Source organism: Maylandia zebra, linkage group LG10, assembly GCF_041146795.1.
Source record: "Maylandia zebra isolate NMK-2024a linkage group LG10, Mzebra_GT3a, whole genome shotgun sequence".
Lineage (NCBI taxonomy): Eukaryota > Metazoa > Chordata > Actinopteri > Cichliformes > Cichlidae > Maylandia > Maylandia zebra.
In genome coordinates this window covers 14,414,771-14,437,918 of record NC_135176.1, presented here as the reverse complement: position 1 = coordinate 14,437,918, position 23,148 = coordinate 14,414,771, and the positions used below count along the sequence as shown (strand labels likewise).

The following is a 23,148-nucleotide window of genomic DNA, read 5'->3' as shown; positions in this document are numbered from 1 at the left end:
TTAAGTGAAAATAAAGCCTATCAAATGTACAGCTTTAGGAAATGTGAAGATTTTGAACTTTTTACTGTATTTTCATTAGCTTTTCCTATCAATAAAGACCCCCAACCCCCATTGCCACTCAAACTTCACCAAGGTACAAGAACACTTTCTGTGAATTACTAAAATAAACCTCAGAGAAAATAACTTTTACTCAGTGTGATTGTTTTTAATGTTGCTCTTAATTTGTTCTGTTATTGTGTATTCTTTACGTTTGTACGGGATATTGTATGTTTTAAATGTTATATATTTATGTGGTACGTGTATTTTGACTTTTGTTGCCAGGTCTCTCTTGGAAATCAGTTTTTTTAATATCAGATTTTTTACCTAGATAAATAAAGGACTAATACAAGAAAAAACCCCACTTATTTTCTAAATGTATAATTACAGGATAGTCTGTATTTTTGTAGGAAACTGGAGGAAAAAAAACAAAACAAACAAAAACAGGAAATCTACAGCATCTGATTTAAACATTTGTGGCATCGATTCCCAAAACCTGTATCCACCGAGGTCTTTGCACTCATTAAAGGGTTACACAGTATGAAAATCATTGTATTATTTTTAAATGTTGTACACTGTTAATGTTGTTTGGGAAAAAGGCTGAGACTGAGTGCTTAATCTCATTTTATTGAAAGTGTTTAAACACATTTTACAAGTAGTACCCAAGTGTCCACTGAGACTGTTTTCTAATCAAAGACATCTTATCGTGGGTCTTTATGGACAGTAAAAGTCAGATACTAAAGAGATTTTTTTTTTGTACTTAAATCTGAAATGTGACGCTGTTGGTATTAAAAAACAAACAAAAAACCCCAAACAAGGACTCCCATAATCACAAGCAGCAATTACCAAATCATCTGAAGAGAGGAAAAAGCAGGGCTGTATAATACAATGGCCTATGTTACAGACAATGTCAACCAAAATACTGCAGTACTTTTACAAAGAATAAAGTAAAACACCAAAATAAATTGAATAAAAAGCTTTCACGATGCAGGATGGGATTGTAGTGAAGCTTTCTGCAGTCCCCCTGACAGCAAAGAGCTTGATGAGAATTTTTCTCCATCCATGTTAGCTGAACGTAGGACCTATACAAGAAAAAGAAAAAAAAAATCTTTAGAATCTTCTTACGTGTTGCATCTGAAGCACGTATCAAACTTGAAGCCGCTGATGCTTCCCAACTCACTAGTGGTCATCACCACCGTTGCTGGTTGGGTCCTCGGTTGTACGGTGCGCGCTGACGCATCACTCTCATGTTACGGTATTTGGACACGATACTGTAACTCTTTCTGAACACTGGTCTCTGATTCGGGAAAGGACGCGGCACCAAGCTCTCCTTTTTCAAAAACAAACAAACATGTAATGAAGAATTCGTTTTAAAGAACGAATGCTTCTTTTCCAACAAGAGAGATGATCTCTCTACTTACCATGAGTGGTCTTCTAAAATTCCCAGACAGTTCAGGGCCCATCCTCCGTGGACCACCAGTGAACTTTGTTCTCTGTAAAAGCACAATGGTAAAAGCTGAGTATATACAACATTTGTGTGATTGTACTGTAATCACAATACAAATTAGTTTTACATTTTCCAAAACATTACTGCTGTTTTTTTAAACTAGTTTCAATGTCAGGATGCTATAAAGTGTTAATAATAGTTTATCTTCATACCTCTGCAAGCTCAATATAGTCAGAGTTGGTTGATATGGACAAAACTTTTATCACAAAAGAGAAATCGGTCTGCATTACTAGCTGCAATAACCAGTCTATTCACCAACTCTTAAACTTATCAAAAATAAATGTTAAAATAAAATGTCCTTGAAAATTGGGAAACTTATGATTTGTTTTAAATTTGAGAACAAATTAAATATCTAGCATTATTAATCATGTCTTGAAAATCTGAGAACAGCAGCTAACATCATTTAGGCTTTCTATCAGTCACCGCACACATTTACTTTTTCTACAATACAAGTATTTGGATAAGAATACTTAGCTTCAGGTTTAGCACATGTCCTTTTGCAGATAACAGAAACATGTCCATTATGATTGGCTGTTGTGGTGGCGTAACGACACCCTTAAGTAATGTCTGACATGTCTGAATTTAAAAGCCTACAATTTTCAACACTGACATTCTTTCCCTTTAATAAAGTACTCTGTTTTATAGCCCAGCATTAAATTTTATGATTTCACTGAAAACATCTACATTAACATGCAGACTATATAGTTTCTTTCATATTTGATCTTGCAAATATATTTAATTATAATTACTTTAAGTTATTAATGCAGACTGACATTGTTTTACACAAGTTTCTGATTATTACTGTACATTTAGAGCAGTCTGTCTTTATGGATGATCTTTTCTTCAGCACTGTTTCTTTCACTCACTTGCATGGGTCCGGGTCCGGGTCCTTTCCTTAAGGGTCTCCCAGGTCTGTAGCTGTCATGCATCATATTAACAGGCCTACAAAAAACAAATAGCCATCAGAAACCTGAAGAATACCTTATTTTTATGCTTCTGTGAAATCATACATTTTTCCCATACAACTAAAAGAGCATGAGGCTGTTACAGCAGTCTTTGAAAAAGACTGAACCTCCCAGTAAAGCAAGAACACCGCCTCGAACACTGGCATAGTTCTTTCCAATGTACCTAAAGACCCTCTTGTCCAAATATTCCTGTTTTCTGTCTTCAGGAGAAGATCTGGTATCACTTGACTTAGAGAGGCGTCTGTTTGGTGTGGTATCGGCATCTGAACTGTGATCTAAAACAAACAAAAAACATTTGAAGACACTACTTAAAACAGTTGACACCTTCAACAGATTATCAGATGAAAATTAAAATAAAAAATTAGAAATAAGACAAGTACACAAAAACCTGACTTACCACTCTTTGACTTTGGGCTACGGCCCTTTGGAGGCGAGCAGTCCTTGGAGGAGCTCGGTCCTGGTGGCCAGTGCGACAAAACGACAAGATCACGTTTCTCTATGGGAGAAGATCTGAGGAGAAAGTCACAGAGGTGGTGTTGAGAACACCAGTTCTGAACATAAATAACTTGAAATCTCTGAATAAAAACAGACCTCTAGTACAAACTAAAAGAAAGCCTGGCGGCTCTTAAGTAATGCAATTTAAACCAGTAATGAACAAAACTGTTTTGTATGCTGACAATTCAAAAAGCCACGCATCGCTTGGGTACTTACAAAAAACCCATGGAATGTCCATGCTCCTTTACTCCTATTTTTGTACCCTGAATCAATCAGTGCTCTCTTCATTTACTCAGTGATTGACAGAGGAGCCAAATGTTGGACGACGTTAAGAGATCAGATCAAGTCTTCTATCATCCCTCTTTCACAAGTGCAGGAAGGCAATGCATTTCCCCCCCCCCCCAATGTCAGAATGAATTTCTGAAGGCTTTATAATCAGACCACACCATGTTGTTCCTTTAGTCATCTTCAGTTTTCATCATCCAAAGGGCTTCCCCATGCTTTAAAGGTGAGATTGGAGTCACCAAGTGATCTATAGTTCTGAAGGTAGAGGCACAGCTTGTTTTTTTCTTAGTTTCAAGAGATGATCTAAAGGTTGTCTGTTCACAAACAAGTCCAGGTTTAGAGAGGACTTGAGGCTTTTTAGTGCCAACAAAGGAGGCTTCCATCCAATCATACTCTTCTTAAATGTAGGGATGTTAGGTATATTGGAAGAAAAGGCTGGGATCAGTTTGCCAGTTCTGCCATCGATGGGCTACAATGGCACTCAGTTTTCCTCTTCCATTGTAGTTTAAACTTACATTTGGGTAGATCAGGGATATTCGACGGAGAATGTTGGTTTGGGGGGGGGTTGGTTCCTGAAACTGACAAGGTAGTGTCTTTACAGGTTGGCATTCACAAGTTTGGGTTAGAGACTTTCGTTGCAGTTGCCTCGTAAAATGGCTCAAATGTTTTACTGTCCATGAGGCTTGTGATCCACACATTTATTATTTGATTTGGGTCAGACATCAGACGGGACAGGTAACCTGATAGTCCAGCTCACGTTCACGCTGATTTAAATAAAAATAAATAACAAGATGTGACGCAGATGCAAAGAGAAAGCTGATCTTGTATCTGTTCTCTTTTAGTATCCCATTAGGATTGAGGAGTCTTGTAATATCTTTCCATTCTTTTGCATCCATTGGTGTCATATCTATGGGCCTCACTGATATTGCGTACCTTTGTGATCTCAGTGCTTTTTCCAAAAAATTTAAGGTGTCATATCAAGACATTTCATATAAGGAAGGGTGATCTGATGTGATTTGTCCATGGCGTAGCTCTACAGTTGCCGATTTAACTTGTTGATGTGATTATCCCTCATGCATTTCATTAGAAAATTTTCAAATAATTCTCCAGAACTGACATGATAGTTATGTGGGGTATGTCAGAAAAGATGGGGTGCTATGAGACCGTTTCTTATGAAGTTGTGGTGACTGCAGAGCAACAGTTCCAGCGCTTAGATCCACTGCATGAAGTGCAAGTAGCAGTTTGGCTCCTCTTCATTGTGCTGATTGGCAATGATGTAGCACCACTGAGCTTCATGGTTACGTTTGTCCAAACCATTTGATTCTGATAAGCTGATCCAGTCCTCCTGCTGAAAATGAATTTGCTTCACTTCTGTCTGACACAGAGTGGCTAAAATGCCTGGAAGTTCCACAGTGTCTGCATACTGGACGCACACATCTGATGAAAGCTCAAGGAGAAAAAGTCCCGACTGTGGTAAGTGCTAGATTTTCGGAGGCTTTTTTGGTTGTTTTTAAAATTTTTGCTCAATTCCTTGTCTCTGGTTTTAAATATTTTATGTTTTCCAGATTCAAGCATTAGTTTGTTTACTGGATTATTTGAAGGGAACAAATTAAGGGTTATGGCTTAGCTAATTAATCACTGCAAATAAACGCTACTATGAACAGCAGCCATGTTAACCAGTGTCCCAGTTTATTTGAGATTTACTGGCTTTTTGGTCTCTGCAATCATCCTCCGTCTTGAAATTATGACTGTATGTGCAGCTTTCTTCTTGCCTCGTCTTACGATTTTTCTGTCTCATATCCTAACACCCTGAACAGCAATTAGTCATAAAACAATGTAAAGCTTTCAGATTTCTTTTTCTGCAAGGAAATACGCATTTTAAGGCAACAATCGCCGTACTTAGTGACAATCGCACCATTTTCGGGAGGCTGTGATAAAATTTCAGCCCAATGGAGCCTTCAGCAGCACAGTGACCTCGTCTTCTGATTTGCGCCATTTGTTTTGAGGTTATGGTGGGCTGCTTAACTGCTTCTTGATAGAGCATAGACATAATGTGTTTCCTTATCTGGAGAGCCGAGTTAGGAGCAGGGAGGTTGGATAGGAAGCTCTGTGCAAGATCAGAACTTGACAACGCGATGACCACGACTGCTGTGGTATGTATATTCGCCTGTTCTCCTTCATATATATATTAGTATTATATATTGTTCACCGGGATCTCTCGTGAACACACTTCTGAACACCATGTTTCCACTAAGGTGAAGCATGTAATTACAGTTTAGGCGATGCCAAATGCGGTCCTCTTCACGCCCATCATTTATCTTGTTTTGCATACAGCGACATATTGTTTTACATGAGAGCTGTTAACATCAATTTGCGGATGAAAAGGGCTTCAGAATATGCTGACGAGCACTTCTTTTGAGATCAAGTCAGCAAGTGCTGACAGAAGAATCCTTTGACAGCAAAGCTCAAACTCTTCATCAAGGGGGTTATTAAATCTTTTGGTGAAGATTTAAATTAGATCCTGTGTAACAGACGCATAAAACTTCTCTCCATCCCACTTGACAGGTAGATACTCTGATACATATGTGGTGGTATGTGAAAACATTTGTGGATTTTCATCAACCGAACCACTGCTGCACATTTAGCTCATCATGACATCTCCTTTTTCCACAGTTGGGACCCCCTTTCACATAGAGACATTCTTGACCTCCTAATCATCATCAAGCCCCTGCGAACAGTGCAACAAGGAAAATACCGTACCTGTGCGCGTTCATGGACCGACGAGACTCCACCTGCTCTTTTCCTGTATCAGAGTCTCTGGAAGACTTGTTGGCACTGCTTTCTTCTCTGGGGAGTGACTGTGGGGGTTTTCCCCTTCTTGTCTCCACTTTTCTCAGGGGTACTGCATTTAATTGGAAACGTTTCTTCCTGAGAGCAAGAACAGAGCTGGCATTTCCTTGTAAAGCAGAATCACCCAGGCGAAACCTCGGTCGCACATATGGGGGTATTCTGAGCCTCATGAGTGACTCTGCTTTGACTTGTCGGCTCTTAACCAGGAAACTTCTATCCCTAAGAGACAAGGGTTTTCCACCAAATGGCCTGGGAATGCTGAGCAGTTGGGGTCTCACTCTCCGGATCTGTTTTGCATTGCCATGCTCCAGTGCTGCGTCCGAGGAGGACATGCTGATGTCTGATATCCTCCTCTTGCGGGGTCCTGCCATTTGCCTCTCCTGAGGGCCCCTGTGGTAGGAGGATGAAGGTGATGGGCCTCCTTTCCATGAAGGGGATCTGTAAGGAGGTGGGTGAGGCACATCTTGTGCCCTCTCTCTACTGTGGGATCGGCTACCCTGCCTCTCCATGGGACCACGCTGGCGCCTGGAGTCTTGCTCAGATGACCACCTGCATATCCATCAAACAATAGAGAAATCATTATAATGACAGATCCATTGCCATTTTAAGTTGGAGACGGAACTTAACTCTTAAATGACAGAAGTAAACAGGTAGGAGTACGTTTTCAAAGAGTATTTACAGGTGTGATACTCCTCAATGGCAGGTATAACCACATTTACACAGGTCCCCCCATTAACCCCCTCTAATAACTATGAGCTGGGACATAGTAGAAGTAATCATTACAGCCCCTTTGACTGGGAGGACTGGCCACCTTCAGGCCTCTGCTTTAATAATTTTACCCAGCTGGGCTTGCTGCTTCACGGCTGTACCTCTCTGTACACGAGCCTCTCGCATGCATCTCTCTGGGGTTCCTCTGTGACCCCGAGGGCCCATGTTGCCCATTATGTGAGAATGATCCAGCCTCGTGCCAGCGCTTCACGTTGTGACCCGAGTGTTCCTGAGTGGGCCTTTCTCTTGGACTGTAATTCCCTCGAGGGTCTCGACTCCGCTGCTCCTGATGAGGAAAGCCTGACTGCCTTTTGGGGCCTTTGAAAGATCCCTGGTAGCCTGGTGCAGAGCCTGGCCTCCTATCAGCTGGGTGGCCACGAAAATGCCTTGGGGAAGATGATCTGTGACCAGAGGGGTGACCATGAAAAGATGGACCTCTCTGACTATGATGTCCTTGCGCAGGACCATGAGATGATGACTGATGCTGGACTTGAGGGGAGCGGGTTGGCCTAGATGGAGGCAGCCGTCTCTGGCTATGGTGTGGTTCCATTTTAGGATGGTACGGTTGAAAGGAATCCTGATTTTGGGACCTCCAGTTATTAAAACGTGGCTCCCTTTGCTCTCCCATCAGAGGAACTCTTCTGACAGGTGGGGGTCGTCCTCTACCTCTGGATTCCCTCCAGTTAAGTGGAGGCTTTGCTGGGTAGGCCTGGGCATCTCTTCGACTTCTAGAACTGGGGTTGTAATTGCCTTCATTGTGTCCAGTAGCATGACTATCTCCATAAGGTCTAACAGGACACAAGAAACAAAAACTGGTAAGTTCCACCAAACACTTTAAATCATTTTTAAAAATGAAGTCCAGAGTTCACGTTAAGTCATTAACTTATAAACTTTATGATGAACATAACACCAGGTGATGCTAATGCAACTAGATACAACTGAAAGACATTACCTGGGCTTTAAGCGTGGTGGTCCAAAATGCGTTCGGACCATCTTTGGCAGACAGTGAATAATCTATGGACAAAAAGAAATTGAAATCATTGATCCTAATGAGATGTAATGCTAGACTCTCAAAGAGGCCTATCCTGACTTCTCGGCCATCCACATCTTGGTTATGCACTTGATGGGATTTAATAGGTAACTTTACTACTACTACCCCCCCCCCCCCCCCAATACAAAGACAAGCAGACATGTGCAACATCTAAGATTGACAGATATATAGTTCCATTTACTTCCAGTTAAAAATGTAGTTTAATTATAATGGGACAAGTTGCCTTTTTAGGCTTGAAGTCCGGTTTTCATTTAAATCAATTGCAATTTACATATTCCTTCAAAACAACTACCCAAGATGGCTGCGCAGTGTCCATACTTGCTTCTAAAGAGGTTTTCACAAAAACTTAGAATCACACTTTCTAAAGGAATAAACACTAAATAGGATGTTACGAAGATATATAAAATAAAATAAAAACCCTGCAAAATAAAAAAGAGCGAGACAGGAAACGGAGAGGGTTTCCTTTTAGCGCCGACTGCTTGTCGTTTCTAACGAACATGTTTATATTCGCCTCAATTCCTCATGTTTAGAGCATCCCAGTCGTGAGAATGAGCAAGAAATTGCGATAACACCGCTATGAAAGGACCACATTTCCCACACCTCCTTTTACCAGAGCCTCTTGGCTCATTGTGGCGACCCTAATTAAACTCGACGGCTAAACAGTTTGCTACGAAAAGACAAAAACCAGGTGACCTCCATTGATACAGGCTTGATTGTATCACCGTAAATTCTAACTTAAAAACAGTACGCGTAGATAGGCTGGGTGGGTGGGTTTACCATGGTGGGCGCCGTTTTAGTTTCGTCTAAAGCTGACCGTGCTTCCATTTTTGGCATCAGCTCGCTTCAGCTGTTGGTGAAAACAACACCAGACAAGCACGAGTGAAAACCACCCCACGCCAGGCCCGAGTACATCGCCTCAATGTTTTGACTAGGTCAACATTTGGTTTTTTTGTTTGTTTTTTGAAAAAAAGAATAAACTAAAAGCGCATCTAATTGCAAAGTTAGCTGAGCATAGCTAGCTACTTGGGATATTTCGTTAGTTGGTAACGTCCCTACGCTAACCTTCCAAAATGACATTCACCCGAATCCTTTCATAGGAGTAACAACACGTTACACAAAATAAAACAAAAGGTTCACCAATGCGTGCAATTCGGCCATTTCGAGAGGTATTTACCTAAACGCAACGGAAGAGTGAAAGACGAACGTTGAGCACGACACAGCACTCGTCGTCTCACGGCCTTCTTCTTCTTCTTCTACTGCTTCTCCTTGTATTTTACTCGGCAGTTAGCGAAAAGCGTAAAGGCGCATTAGCGCCACCTTCTGTGTCATGACTCTATCGTAGCAATCATTTTAGTTTAAATAATATAGCATAAACTGAAGGATATCCTACCCACCGCAAGAAGTCAGTAAATAAATAACGCGAAACAGGCAAAAAAAAAAAAAAATGTTATCAACATGGTGCAAGTAAATAATCACAGTCATTGTTCATTTCAGGGTTTTGCAGACTGCTGAGTGCTTATGATCCTCAGCACCCGTGCTTCATATAATAGGCACACATGACCACAGAGCCAAAAAAGTCGAAATTCTCAGTTTTGCGCTTTATTGTTTCAGATATCCATGCTAATCATGCACAATGTCTACAGTAATTACATACGCTAGGTGACTGACACTGGTTTCATGTATGGCAATGAGCAAGCGTGAATACTTCTTTGATGTGGCATTGTGTATTATTAATTCATAACCATTTCCAGTCCTCCAGCTGTTTGAATATGCAAAATATATATAGATGTGTATATCAAACCATAACTCAGATATATGATTTATATTTCAATGTGGCTACTTTGCATAAGAATGTTATATGATTTGGGTTGTTTGACAACAAAAACTAAATGTCACTTCTTAACTGCACTGAATGTCGACATTACTGTCTACACCATGGCAGACATGATGCATTTCAAACCAAGTTTCAAGTATTACAGGTCACAGACACACAACTATCCCAGTGATCAAGTTAAGATAAACACAAAATAAGCACTGAAGTAAAGCAGCTGCTCAGTCCCAGATAAGGCATCTCTACTGAAAATACATTTTAACGCAATACAGAAAGTGAATGTCACTGAATTGTTGAAGAAGTGTTCATGATCTCAGATGTAAGGGGGGGGGGGGGGGGTCAGCAGTAAACAGTATCTTTGAAGCTACAGGCCAGATCATTTGCAAGTCGCTCAGCAAAGATTCCTGTCCCTGCGCCCTTCAGTCCTTCAGTCCAGTTCAGTATCCAGACATAGAGGGAAATTTCTGTTTCACAGATAAGTTAGCACTGGGTCCAACACAGCAAGGCACTCCTACCGATATCTTTTTAAATAACAAGAAGTTTAAGGCTGCCTTGCTTTCTTGATTTCTGTATATTTGTAGAAGACTGGTTCTGCTCTGCAACATACTGGTACTTTCTTTGCATTGGTGACATGACTTGTTTTTAGTTTGCTGCAACATTCAAGTTTACTTGGAATTTTTTAAGGTCATTTCCCTCCTCATTTGCATGCAGTTAGAAAGATTTGAAAAGGGAATAAAGGGAAAATATCAAGATTATAGTTTGCTGGGACAGAAAGTAAATAATACATAGTTGGAGTAGTCTGCCTGGATTTTAGTTTGTTACATAAATCCAATATCAATACACACACCAGTAACATTGCTAGCATTAAAAATAAACCTGTCATGAACATTAAATAGTCTTGCCTTCCCAGCAACACTTTGAATATCGTTTAAAGGCTTAGGAGGGTGTTTGGAAAGGCTACAGTCATCAGTGCTCTGAGCAGGCTTTAATACAACATGAAAATGAACTGGGAGCCAGTAAGGAATCTGTGCAGGGCAAGCTCTTCTCTAGCTAATGTATTTAAGTAATAGTATGTTTTTGAAATTTTTCTAGTATTCAAATCCCTGATATTTTTTTCCTCCATCGGGTCACACATCTACTGACTGTCTGTCATATGTGGATACTTGTCCTCAGAACAAGTACTGCAGATTCACAACAGCTGTAATACAGTCATTTGCTATGTTATTACTAAATAGGAGATGTTTTGTTTATATTGAAGGTCATATTGTACATTTTTAGGTCAATCTCTATGGCTCTATTCCCATTATTTTAATGACACAAGAGCACATATCCAAAATGTGACATCCTTGTGAGCGTATGTGTGCTTGTGTGTGAGAGACAGAGATGGAGAGGACAGAGACAAGGCAAGCAAGAGAGGAAGAGAAAGGAATTAATCGGCTACTTGATGCTTAGTTTATTCGAGGACGGAGGTGCCATCCCAATGAGCTTTGAGTCTGAGACGGGACTGACGACACCCTCAATGAGGTTCTTGTTGCAGTCACCGATGCTGCTTTCAGAGGACAGTTTAGCATAGGTGATGCTCCCTGTCAGGTCCATCAGCTCTTCGAGGGCCCGGGTGTTACTCATGCCGCTGCTCTGGATTTCATTGACAGGTGAGAACTCTGGGATCGAAATGAGTTCTTCCTTTGAGGCCGGGCTGAAATATGACAATGTGAGAAATCATATATATTACATATTTACACAGCTCCCCCCCCCCCCCCCCCCCCCCCCCCCACGCTCACATTTTAGTAATAAAGTGTTACCTAATGACTCACCTGACCTCCATTGACTGCACCTCATTGCAAGACCCTGTGTGCTTCACATCGAGTGGCTCCAGCTTGATGACTGGTGGTGATAGGTTTCCCATTGGAAGGGGTTTTACGGGAGGTCTACCAACCCCAAGCTGGGACCCTCCTTTATCCTTTCCCCCAGCTTTGTCAGCTGATGGCACATCCACGCTCTGCTCTTTGCTTGCTTCAGCTGTTGGAGGACTCCTCTTCAAGGCACTTCCTCCAACCTTTCCTCCACTATTCATCATAACACCCTCTCCCCTCAGCTTTGTGGGGTCTTTCATGATTTGGTCTGTGACATTAACACTTGCTCTGTGCTGCTGGTTTACATTCATTTCCATCTCTCCCCTCTCTTGCTGGAGTACACAGGCTTTGGCTACTTTAAGGTGGCTGCTAATCTCTTCCCTGGTTTGTCTTGTCTCAGATTTCTTGTCAGGAACACTGTGCGTCACGAGATGAGTGTTGTTTTTTACTTGCTTATGATTGTCCATCTGTGCTGCTGCTGTGACTGTGTCTGTCTTACTGAGAGCAGTGTCCTTTATTTTGACCTGAACTATGACCTGCTCTTTAACCTGAAAGTCAACCTTTTTGGTTGCTGGCTCTTTAACGTGAGCATTGCTTTGAATAGTCTTTATATTACCTGTGAAGAATTAAAAGATTTATCTTTTACAGTGGGCTTTCCTTTGTGTCGACTGTCCAGTTCAACATTAACATTTAATTTAAGTTTTAACAGAAGATATCACAGATGTCATTACCCACAGCATCGGCTTAGCAGGTAAAAAAAACAAAAGGACAGCTCAAATAAAGCATAAGCTCAGATTGTGCAGAGCAGCCCGCTAGAGACAGAGCTGAATAAATCTTCCAAGGGCATTTTCAAGAGCGGCTAATTTTACAGTCAGCTCCCTTGGCACTTCACTGAAAGGTGCCCTTTCAGCACCAGGAAGGAAGTCCGTGTCTCCTCATACGCCACCAAACGTTGCAGAAACACCATGAACGATTTTAAATGCTTAGAAATGTGGCTTCATCAGCTGAGGGTCACACTCATTCTTCTGAATAATCAAAGCCAAAGCACCAGAACAAGCCAAATCATAAAAATGTAGATGCTGTGGCACATGCTCAAAATTAGCTACTGCAAATTCATTCAAGCTAAATCAGTGGTTCTCAAAGTGGGGTCCGGGGGAATATCCATAGCCATCGGGGTGACATTCAGGGTGCAACAAACCCTTCTCACTGCTGCATAGCTTGGTTGAGTTGGCTGACATGCTGAGTTTGGTTTTCTTGAGAGCTGAAACGGGATGGCCAGTATGCACTACGTCTCGTCAGATGTAAATGAAGTCAGACAGGAAGACAATTTTGTATTTGGATCCTAGTCACATTAAGGGTATGCTGAAAATATACAACTGTTTTGCACCTAAACCAACTGAAATGCGTTGGTGTTTAATACCAGGACACAGGCGTGGAAACACACAGTTGCAATGACACTCTGAATGGGACTGTTAGAAGCTTGTGGCTTATTGGTGCTGGGACTACGAGGGGACCCTTAGAAAATGTGCTCCCTTGTAAGGAGCAGCTGCCCTGGCACCCAAAAGTTTGAGAACCCTTGAATTAAATCATAAACCTTGCATGCCCTGATTGCTTCTTTACAGCAGAGCACAGTAAGCAGGACCAGCAAGCAAAACTTAGCGGATCAGCAGGGGGGGACTGAATAACACACTAACCTGGTGGCGAGACGCGCTTTGTCTCCACCTGTTCCTCCATCTGATTCAGCGCAGAACAGAGACGATCAAGTAAACATTTAAGGCAATCAGGACACTCAACCAAAGTATCACCAATGATAGAATTTAATAAAGATAACAACATGAGAAAGTTGTAATAAATTAAAGTCAAAAGAAAAAAATATCAAACAGTCAGCGGGTGCTTAAAGGCAGCAGGTCTACTGTATGAGGACAGAAGCTGTCTCTTACAGTACCTTCGACTCAGCTTCACCCTTCCTAGTTCTCTTCATAATCTCCTCAATTCTCTGGAAAAGAATATCAATATTCAATCACTCTGGGAACTTTCCAGATATTCAAACAGATATTTCAAGAGAAGAAATGCAATCTGAATACAGCAGTTGACTTGTCTGTGTCTACAGTAACCTTTTTTCTTTGTTGCCGCTCCTCTTCCTCTTGCTGTGTCTGCAGTTCTCTGTCTTGCCGTTGACGCTCCACATCCTCTTGAGCCAGGACTTTGGCTTTTTCTCTCTGTTGAGAGCAAGAAGATCCATACATAGCCAAAGACTGCAATGGTTTATACAGTAATCCAAAATTTTTAAAGACAAGAAAGCTACAAAAATCTAAATGCAGAATAATTAGCAATAATAACAGACCAGCACTTTATAAAGACCACTGACCTCTCTGTCCATCTGGGCCTGTAGCTCCTTCTCCTGCTGTTCCTTCTTCTGTTTTTCTTCTTCTTGTTTCAAATGAGCGTCTGCCTCACGCCTTCCTCTCTCTTTCACTTGCTGATTCACTGGCTCCTGCCGTTGCTGCTCCTGTGCAAGTTGCTTCCGTTCCTCTGGTAACCTGATCCACATGCATATGAATTTGTCATCAACATGTTTTACGTGTATTCCAGACCTTATTTAAGGTCATTCCAGATCAATCAACTCACCTTCCTTCTTCTTCTTGCTGCTCCCGTTTTTTCTCCTCCAGTTCTTTCTGAGCCCGAGCCTGGCGCCTACGCTCAGCCAGCAACCTGCTAGCCTCCTCTGCATTTGATGTGCCAGCAGCCACCTTGCCTGTGCATGGTGCTGCTTCTATCACATAAACAAACATGGAGTAAGACTCTTCCATATGTAGTAAAACTGAATGTAAAGGGGGGAAAAAAAGGAACTTATAGAATCCACCTTTTTTCTTGTCTCCATCCAGAAAATTGCTCTGTGTCATCATCTCTAAGGGATCTCCTTTGGAAGTCAGCTGGTTTCCTCTTTCAGGCGACTGACATTTTTCAATAGTGTCTCCTTTGAGGTACTTATCGGAGGATTTGGTTTTAGCGATTTCACTACTGGCCATATTCTTCTGAGCTGGTGGAGATGAAATTAAGCTGTTGATGTCAGCGCTCTTTTTCACTGCAGTGTCAGCTTTGGTGCGCTCGCCCTTTTTTCCCACCTTGTCATTTTCTGCTTTTCTATTATTACTCGGGTTGGGGCGCTGTCTTGTCGGTGAGTAATGGTACTGATGTGCATTGCTAGGAGACTGGGCGCGAATCCTAGGCACACAGAAGGAGATGTCCAGCTTAAGAATATAGTTTTATAACAAACTGAACAAAGTACTGCTCATGCTCAGAGATACATTTGCCCACCTTTTACCAACAGTTTAGCTTACTTGGAAGGGGTGGGAGGGGAAGCCAAATGTTTGGTGAAACTGGCAGGAGATTCAGATCTTCTCACAGGGGACCCACAACCTGGGGATGCAGTTCTTCTCTCTCTGCGCAGCCGCTCTTTCTGTAAGAAGTGTTAGCTTCATTTAAATCATAGCCTGTATCCACTAATGTCTCGTTCTTAAAGATGTTGTCCAAGGTCTAACCTTTGGGGTGTTGGGAGTGGACTGAGAGCCTCCCTGAAGTCCAGCTCTGTTGTGATCTACACGGTTCACCGAGGTGTGGAAAGGTGATCTGTGAGGGCTGCAGGGTGCTGCATGATGACAGAAATAAATTTTGGTGAATGATACTCACTGATAGAGAGATAAAGACACAGCAGTAGCAGTAAAAGTACTGGACAGCACGTGCTGCATACAACTAAAGCTTACACCCTTATTTTTACAGCAGAAAATAAGCTACAGGAGGCCTTCATTTTTTTTTTTAAACACTGCATTTCCTCTCTCTGATTAAAAGGAAGGCATCGAGCTTTCAGCTTAGGATAAGCAAAGTCTAATGTAGAAAACATTTCACTGCATCTGCATTTTTGTGATTCAGCCATCAGTCAGACATAATAAGGTATTAACACTTTCATTTTAGCAATTAACCCATGCACTACAGTGCACTACAGTGCAGCATGATGCAACCACACATGTGGCAATACAGTGGCTGTGAAAAACAATGCAGAAACCCACTCCCAACATTTGGTTTGTGACTGCAAATGAAAACAGACAGATTTTGTGCAAACTCAAATTACAAAAGCAAAGGCCCTAAACACTGACCACCTTGCAACACCCATGTCATATTTTTTTTTTGCCATCTTTGCACCTTGTCATCAAGCTGAACAGTCTCTAAGGAGTGCAGTCATCTCAGTGTGGCTGTATCTGTGTCTATTTTTGTGCACATATTTTTATTCTAGGTCACTTACGATTAATCTCTGAAACCGCCTGCTCCAGGGACCCAAAGGCAGCACCACTTAGCTGCTCTTACTCTGAAAACCTAATTTCAGGTTATCACAATAAAACACCCCGACCCATCTACAAACTCTGAAACACCCTCCAGCATTTCAGACCCAGAATCCAGAGTTTAACTACAGAATTTAAATACTAATCCAGAAGTTGTTTTCTGGATTACAGGAATGTCCCTGCCACAGTGAAACACAGCAAAAAAAAATCATATACAAAGGCTTGATGATGATGAATTTATGGAGGAAACAAGTTTAAACTAACAAGATTCAGTCTGTGAAAAAGCTGACACTGTGCACTTTTATTTTCCTCTTTCTCCTGCATGGTGGTCTACTCGCAGATGTGCTGCAGAGTTGGCAAAGAAAAGCAAACTGAAATACTTCTGCGTGCTTTTATGTGAAAATTACGTTACATCAGATTAAGACAAGTATTTTAGGATAAAAGTTTAGAAACATGACAGCAAAACCTCTTTTTCTGATAACATCTTTGTCTTGATTTCAATCCCTGAAGGCATAGTACTGTGTTCACAGTGCTGTGCCTCTATGCTGTCTTTGCAAATAACTCAAATGTAAAAGCCACTGCAAAAACATACACAACGAGGCCTGCAAAACATACAAAAGCAAAGAAGCTATAAAACTGAGCAAAAGAGTAACTTAACAGGCGTGCGTTACAGAAAGAAAAAGTTGCCGGACACAAAGCACACGGTAACTCTTGGATGAATAGGTGGGGTAATGGATTTGGGAGGCAAGGGGGGCTAAACTTTACCAGATTCGCTGACAGCAGGAATGGGGGAGGCAATGCCATGGGAAAAGGCGGAGGCAGCAGAGAGAGGGAGTGGGGCATTCTCACAGTCACCTATAGGCAGCGGGCGGAGCAGAGCAAACAGAGCATTTGTGAACAGTTTATCTGAGCAATTCCTCATCCAGTTGTAGAGACCAGCAGGGATGCTGTGAAGCCATGTAACAGAAACATTTTTTTCTTTAATTTAAAGCTTCAATTTGTAGTTTTTGCATATTTTTGAGTGTATAAACATGGAGTTAGTGTATCAACTACTTTGCTTCATTCATTTGCAGACGTTTGAACAGACAGTTCTCTCCAAAATCAAACTGACATGTTTTTATTCTGGCCCATATTATCCATTGTCTTCCCTTGTGTAGTGCCAAAAGACACACACATAAAAGTGAGGTGTGTCTTTCCAGAAATCATGTTCCTGATACTCAGTAGAAATCCACAAACTTTGTTGCATGCAATTTATTTTCTGTCTATCAACCCACACCTGCCTACTGTATAGAAGGGTGTGTGTATCTACCTATGACGACAGACTTGCGTCAGTGTGACAGGATGCAAACATTAGCCCCCTCAGCTGAGCTCTAATATCAGCTATACTGTATGCATGCTTCTTTTGGTTGGCAGGTGTAGTTTAGTAGAAAGAAAATAGTTCCTACATGAAACAAGGTTTGGATTTTTTCCTGGAAAGAGACAAAGTTGCATACGAATGAGGATGGGGGGACATTTGTCACTACCGAGCAGAGGAACTGTCCTTCAAAAAGATGCTGATTAGCGATACACCCGTGCTGTGTAATTCCACCATGTCTTTGCAGAAAAACAGGAAAACATCTCTGTTCACGCGCATTTCAGAAGCAAGGCTGTCAGCCATGATCAACCCTCTTTAACACACACATAGTGTTTGTCTGTGTTATGTTATCTAACAGAAATACAGCAAAATGTAGCTGCAGTGTCTTTTCAGTATTCTGCTATTTCAGACCATCCCACAATATGCTTCCATGCTTCTTTGTTCTCAGGAAAAAAAAACCCAGACTATTCTTACCTGCTCCTTGATGGTAGCCTCTGCTGCAGCGTTTTGTCCTCTGCTCCAGCTGGAGGCTGCGCTCCAGAGAGCGTTTCATCAGGGCCTCGAGACGCTCCTGAATGCAGCACAGCAGAGGTGACTTTTACACAAACATTACAACTTCACCATACTCACCGATCACAAACACACAACAACAAAATGCTGACCCGCTCCTCCTCGAGCTGCTGCCTCCTCTTTTCCTCCACTGCAGCTCTGCGGAGATCCTCTTTCTGCCTCTGCTCCTCCAGCCGCCTCCAGCGTTCCTCCACTGTGCGTTCATACTGCAGCCGAGCTCTGCGCTCCTTCTCCCTGATTAGCTGTTCCCGGGCCGCTGAGAGAGACAGAGTGTCTTTTTGCTCTTTGCTTGTTCATGCATCACACATACCATGACTTTTCTTCTCTTTAGTAAATTGGTTTGGTTCAATTTAATTTGGTTAAGTTGAGTTTGTGTCTCTATCCACGCCTAAGATGAAATCATGAAGTGAGAAAACCCGGTCATCATGAGGTCACCGCTGGCGCTGCGGGATTATCTGCGAGTAGGAGACCTACTTTTGCGGACTTTTCTACCTTAAACTCTCTAAAGTGACACAGCACATCGTATCAAAAACCCAGTGAACTCAAAGTGCATCCTCTAGCCCTTCTATAACCAATTAGACTGCAGAAGAAGGGGGGAAAAAACGAGTGACTGAAACTGGAAAGGAACAAAAAGCCAGAGGCCAATAGAAAACAAAACAAAAACCAGGACATCACCTACCCAGGCTTCTCTCCCTCTCCTCTCGCCGCTCCTTGGCTAAACGCATCCTGTCGTCTGTCCTCAAGTAACCCTCCAGAACTGAAAGAGGAAAGATATTAGAGAGCAAAAACAGGGCAGTGGCAATAAAAGAGAAAAATAAAACAAAAACAAAAGTTGAAACTTACTTGGTTTACCTCCATGGTTGCTGCTGACATTAGCAGGTAGGTGGGAAGGGGAAGCGTGCCCATTCATGTGTAGCTTCTTCTCTGTGTTAGATGGGGCTGGTTGGAGGGATGGAGGGAAAGGACACTCAGCTTTGCATAAAGTGGGGTGACATCAGTGCACTGCTACTTTCTCATCAGCAGAGGGAAACATTCATTCAGCTTGATTAGGGGCTTCTGTGTGGCAAAATGCTCAGTCAAGAAGTGCCAATACAAGCAAGACGGGAGGAAACTATCCTCCATGTGGGAGTCAGTCCACATATGCTGACTGTCGCTTTTTGTTATTGTTGTTGAGCGTTCACAAGCCGCTCCTCCATTCACCGATAACAGCAAGGCCCTCAAGCACGCTGCCCTAATATTCGCAGGCTTGCAGTCTATAAGCAATTGTGCAAAAGTCCAAATGATTGGAGAGTAAGTGAATTTAATCCAGATTAAACAGATTAATGGAAGGAAAAGTGTGATTTATGTGACAGAAGCCAGAAAGGATTACTCACTGTTTTTTCCAGTCCGGGCTGGAGAGCTGTGACTGTTTGTTGGAGATTTCTTGTCAGGAAGTAGAGTGATGGATGGCGGTGCCATCTTTTCACCTAAAGCACAAAACAAAGCAACACTTGGTGTGTTCATCTAAACGATACGGTCATTTTACTACATCAATGTCACAAAATCACTGTGTGAACGGAAAAGCTTGCCTGTGTACTTATATTGGTAAATACACTGGAGTGAACAGGATTTATGAAGAGGTTTTCTATCTATCTATCTATCTATCTATCTATCTATCTATCTATCTATCTATCTATCTATCTATCTATCTATCTATATCGATCGATCGATCGATCGATCGATAGATGATAGATAGATCCATTTGGTCCATGAAAGTATGTTTATGGAACTGTGATGTCATATTTGTGACATATTTCTGCTGCTCTCTTGGCCAGATTTATCTTGAAAAACATATTTTTTTATTCTCACTAACACTTTCCACCCAAATAAACAAAGGAAATGTAACAGTCACTTTACCAAAAACTGATTGGAGCTTCTAACATGTGACAGTGATATTCCTTTTTCGTTCAAAGTAACTTCATGAGACATATGTTTGGGATATTTTTCACACATTATAGGCCAAAAACTCATTTATAACACTTTAAATTCCCACATTCTATTTTTGCACAACACTTGTGCACAGCAAAATAAACCACAGTCACATGATGTGTTCTCATTTTAAGTCTTTTCCCTTAATAAATAGATTGACACCCATAAATTACAGTAATAAGTCAGAATATAAACCCTTTTGGATTTTAAGATTTAGAACAAACACATTTTCTAAATGCTCAAGAGTCAAAACAAACACATTAAGAAAGAGTACTTTATTGATCCCCGTGGGGAAATTCCTCTCTGCATTTAAACCATTCACTCAGTGAAGCAGTGGGCAGCCATTGGGCGCCCGGGGAGCAGTATGTGGGGATGGTACCTTGCTCAGGGGTACCTCAGGGTAGCTGTTCAGGGGAATCGAACCCCCGACCTTCCGATCATGGGGCCACCACTCTACCTAGCTATCCCTGCCCCTTGATTAATGATCAAATATTATACTGTGAGATGACTATTGTCCTGAAATGAATCCTGAAATAAGTCAGTAGCACATCATCAGTGTAAAGCCCAGCCATGAAAATTTTTAATTCCACAGATTCACTCAATCGATCTGTGCGTCGCTGGCTGAACTGTCCTCACACAGCCAGTCGCTTCACTTCATCAAGTGAATTACTTCCTTTCCAGTCAGGGCTTTTATTGCCTGCTGAAATCTGGCAGACAACACAGACTCCTTTTTCTGCATGATCTGACTGACATCAGACACGAGAGCTAAACGTTAATGCTCAGCTGACTTCATTAAACATATTCCTGTGCTCACTCATCGATTTGTAACATTTCCATGATGACATGAGCTCTTTTATAGGTCACAGGTAAGTCTACCTCTGAGTAAGGTGGTTGCAATTATTGACTGTAGCTTTTATGGCTTTGAGGGTAATAAAGACCAGGTTGTCTCTGTTTTATAGAGGAGCCTGTCAGATTACTCTTAAACATTAAAAATAAATTTGTGTGTATCTATCTATCTATATGTGTGTGTGTGTGGGTGGAAGCTGAAGAGCTCATGGAGATGAAGTTGCTTTAAAAGCATTTAGAGGTGTAAATATTCAGTCCTTTTCTCTTTCTCCTGTATGAAGCAGTGACACGGGCAAATCTTTCGCCATGATAGTTAATTTGATTATTGTGCATCAGGGATATTTCTCCTCTTTCACGGTGTACAGGGTGGAAGCTAAACAAAGTGAAAGCTTATTATTCAGCTTATTGCTATTTTTATTGCACAAAGTCTGAACAGAAATGACTTCTTGTAAAATCACCCACGGGCCTCTCTTGTACCTCCACCCATTTGGACCTTTTTTGAGCGTCGTCACAGCAAACAAAACAAAAATAATGGTAATAATAATAAAGAGCAACATGGGCTCAGCATGGGAGCCCCTATCAAAGCCCTAGCATTGATATCTACCCCCACACAGCTCACACAACGACAGAAACACACAAAGAAACAACGCATTTCTCTTGCTCGCGTTTACTCTGGATTAGTGATTTAGCTTTTTTTTTTCAATGAAAGTGAGGTCGGGCATGCACTTTACAGACATTACCGCCATCCCCACAGTGGCTATTAAGTGAGAGAGAGAAAAAAGACGCTGGAGCTGGATCATCACCGCACAGCGTCAGGCAGATAAAGCAGCAGCGCTAATATGAGTTGCGTCATGGATGAGTCTGCTTTAAATCCACGACGAGGAGTGTAAACAAACCCCACATACACCAGGCTTACCTGTGACTGCGCCGGATAAGGCGACTGTTTTCGCCATGGTAGCTATTACAGTCAGAACAGCCTACACCCAAATGTCATCCAAAGCGGGCTACAGTGATGCAGCACGGCGATCCGTTTCCCTCCAGCAGCAGTGATAATCGCAGCCACGGCGGACCAACACGAACACACAGCATTCAGCGAGGTGCCCTGAAGGTCGCTATGCGGCTGTGGTGAAACGTGGATGGAGGAGAGAGAAATGCTGCTGGGCATGAAGCGGCAATGATAAAGCGTATACAACCCCGTGTGCTCGCCAAACCACAGAGTGCGTCTGCACGGCGTGAGCGCGCACTCATACACGGGCCGTCACACATTACCGGCAGATGGAGATTTCCACTCAGTGCAAACAGCAGGCGGGCCCAGAGTGAGCACACTTTGACGCAGCGACAGATTGCGGGGAGACTATGTGTAAGCAATGTGTTGTTGTTGTTGTTAATTGTAATAGCCTCGTTTCAGCAAAGATCATTTATATTAAGCTAAAACTGCGTGTCACACAATTCAAGAAAAGGCTCGTTATTGTGACAGTGATGTTTATACAGAAGTTTGTTTTGTACGAAAGACATGCAGGACACAATATCATCAATCTGATAAATACAGTGGCCGAAAACAGGTGGGTATGCAGTAGAGGTGGGAATGACCAGACACACAATACGTCACTCATGCTACAACTTTAATTTATATTATTTTTCAGCATTATGCAATATGATGAGCATTGCAATTTATCAACTTTCTTTTTTAGTTAAATTCTATCAACATCTGTTTAATCCCATAACAAAACTATCTCACTTGTATTGTTTTTGTTGCAAAATTACATTGTCAAGTGCACCATCGCTAAAACCTGCCATAAATGTTGTCATAAGACAGAACCAGTCTGCTACCAGTCTGAGACTGAATGTGGTGAAGTTGGCAATTCCATGCAATCTGTTTCTGATAATACAGCAATAAACTGTGTCAAACTGTTAAAAATCACACATCTGTCTCTGTCTGGATACAGAAATTCACATTTATCTATTACAGTTCTTCTCAGCACCCTTCCTGCTCTATTGGAATAGAACAGCCAGTTGAGTCGGATCTCCTCACTTGGTGCTCACTGACAGGTTCATTCAGACTGATGGCAACATGTTGGCAACCTGTCTGCATTTATAAATCTGATAGATAGTATTTGCAAACCTTTGACAATTCTCTGGAGTGAGTGCAGAGAGGTCCCCCATATCAGGAAGATTGTTGTCGTGTCAAAAGTGGCCATGAGGGCATAACATCTCCAAGTTTTGGGAAACCATTTAGTCACCACAAGTTGCAACCAGTCAAAAAATGTGAAAAAAATCAATACAATCGCCATGCATTCACCAGTTCTTTTATAGATGTTGTCCTAGTGATTAAACTGTTAACTTCCTCTGAATCAAGAGATAGCTTTTTCACATTAAGTGTTGAATGGCTTATCTCTGGAAAGTGGAGCATCAGATGAGTTCTTTTGTTCAAT

The 23,148-nt window shown here is 41.8% G+C and overlaps 2 protein-coding genes across 6 annotated transcripts; both read right to left on the bottom strand.

The window, feature by feature from the left end:
* Positions 1–647: 647 nt before the first annotated feature.
* On the bottom strand, positions 648–9,288 carry si:ch211-114c12.2 (uncharacterized). 2 transcript variants are annotated; one of them, XM_004564013.3, is made up of 10 exons: positions 9,132–9,288; positions 7,859–7,920; positions 6,978–7,694; positions 6,049–6,687; positions 2,906–3,018; positions 2,672–2,783; positions 2,410–2,485; positions 1,458–1,529; positions 1,217–1,366; positions 648–1,118 (listed from the first exon to the last, which is right to left on the bottom strand). In XM_004564013.3, the coding sequence occupies exons 2-9, from the start codon at positions 7,897–7,899 to the stop codon at positions 1,226–1,228; spliced, it is 1,911 nt and encodes a 636-aa protein (XP_004564070.1). In that variant the 5' UTR covers positions 7,900–7,920; positions 9,132–9,288; the 3' UTR covers positions 648–1,118; positions 1,217–1,225. The 2 variants fall into 2 exon arrangements, with proteins under 2 accessions (XP_004564070.1, XP_004564071.1); XM_004564014.3 differs by having other exon boundaries at positions 7,008–7,694.
* Positions 9,289–9,540: 252 nt separating this feature from the next.
* Positions 9,541–22,014, bottom strand: map7d2a (MAP7 domain containing 2a). 4 transcript variants are annotated; one of them, XM_076889121.1, is made up of 17 exons: positions 21,633–22,014; positions 19,276–19,368; positions 18,746–18,841; positions 18,582–18,659; positions 17,995–18,158; positions 17,807–17,903; positions 16,744–16,833; positions 15,184–15,290; positions 14,983–15,101; positions 14,505–14,866; positions 14,270–14,411; positions 14,010–14,181; positions 13,756–13,860; positions 13,587–13,637; positions 13,336–13,375; positions 11,603–12,257; positions 9,541–11,484 (listed from the first exon to the last, which is right to left on the bottom strand). In XM_076889121.1, the coding sequence occupies exons 1-17, from the start codon at positions 21,667–21,669 to the stop codon at positions 11,226–11,228; spliced, it is 2,667 nt and encodes an 888-aa protein (XP_076745236.1). In that variant the 5' UTR covers positions 21,670–22,014; the 3' UTR covers positions 9,541–11,225. The 4 variants fall into 4 exon arrangements, with proteins under 4 accessions (XP_076745236.1, XP_004564068.2, XP_004564067.2 ...); XM_004564011.5 differs by having other exon boundaries at positions 14,270–14,414; positions 18,755–18,841; XM_004564010.5 differs by having other exon boundaries at positions 14,270–14,414; positions 21,633–22,013.
* Positions 22,015–23,148: the final 1,134 nt, after the last annotated feature.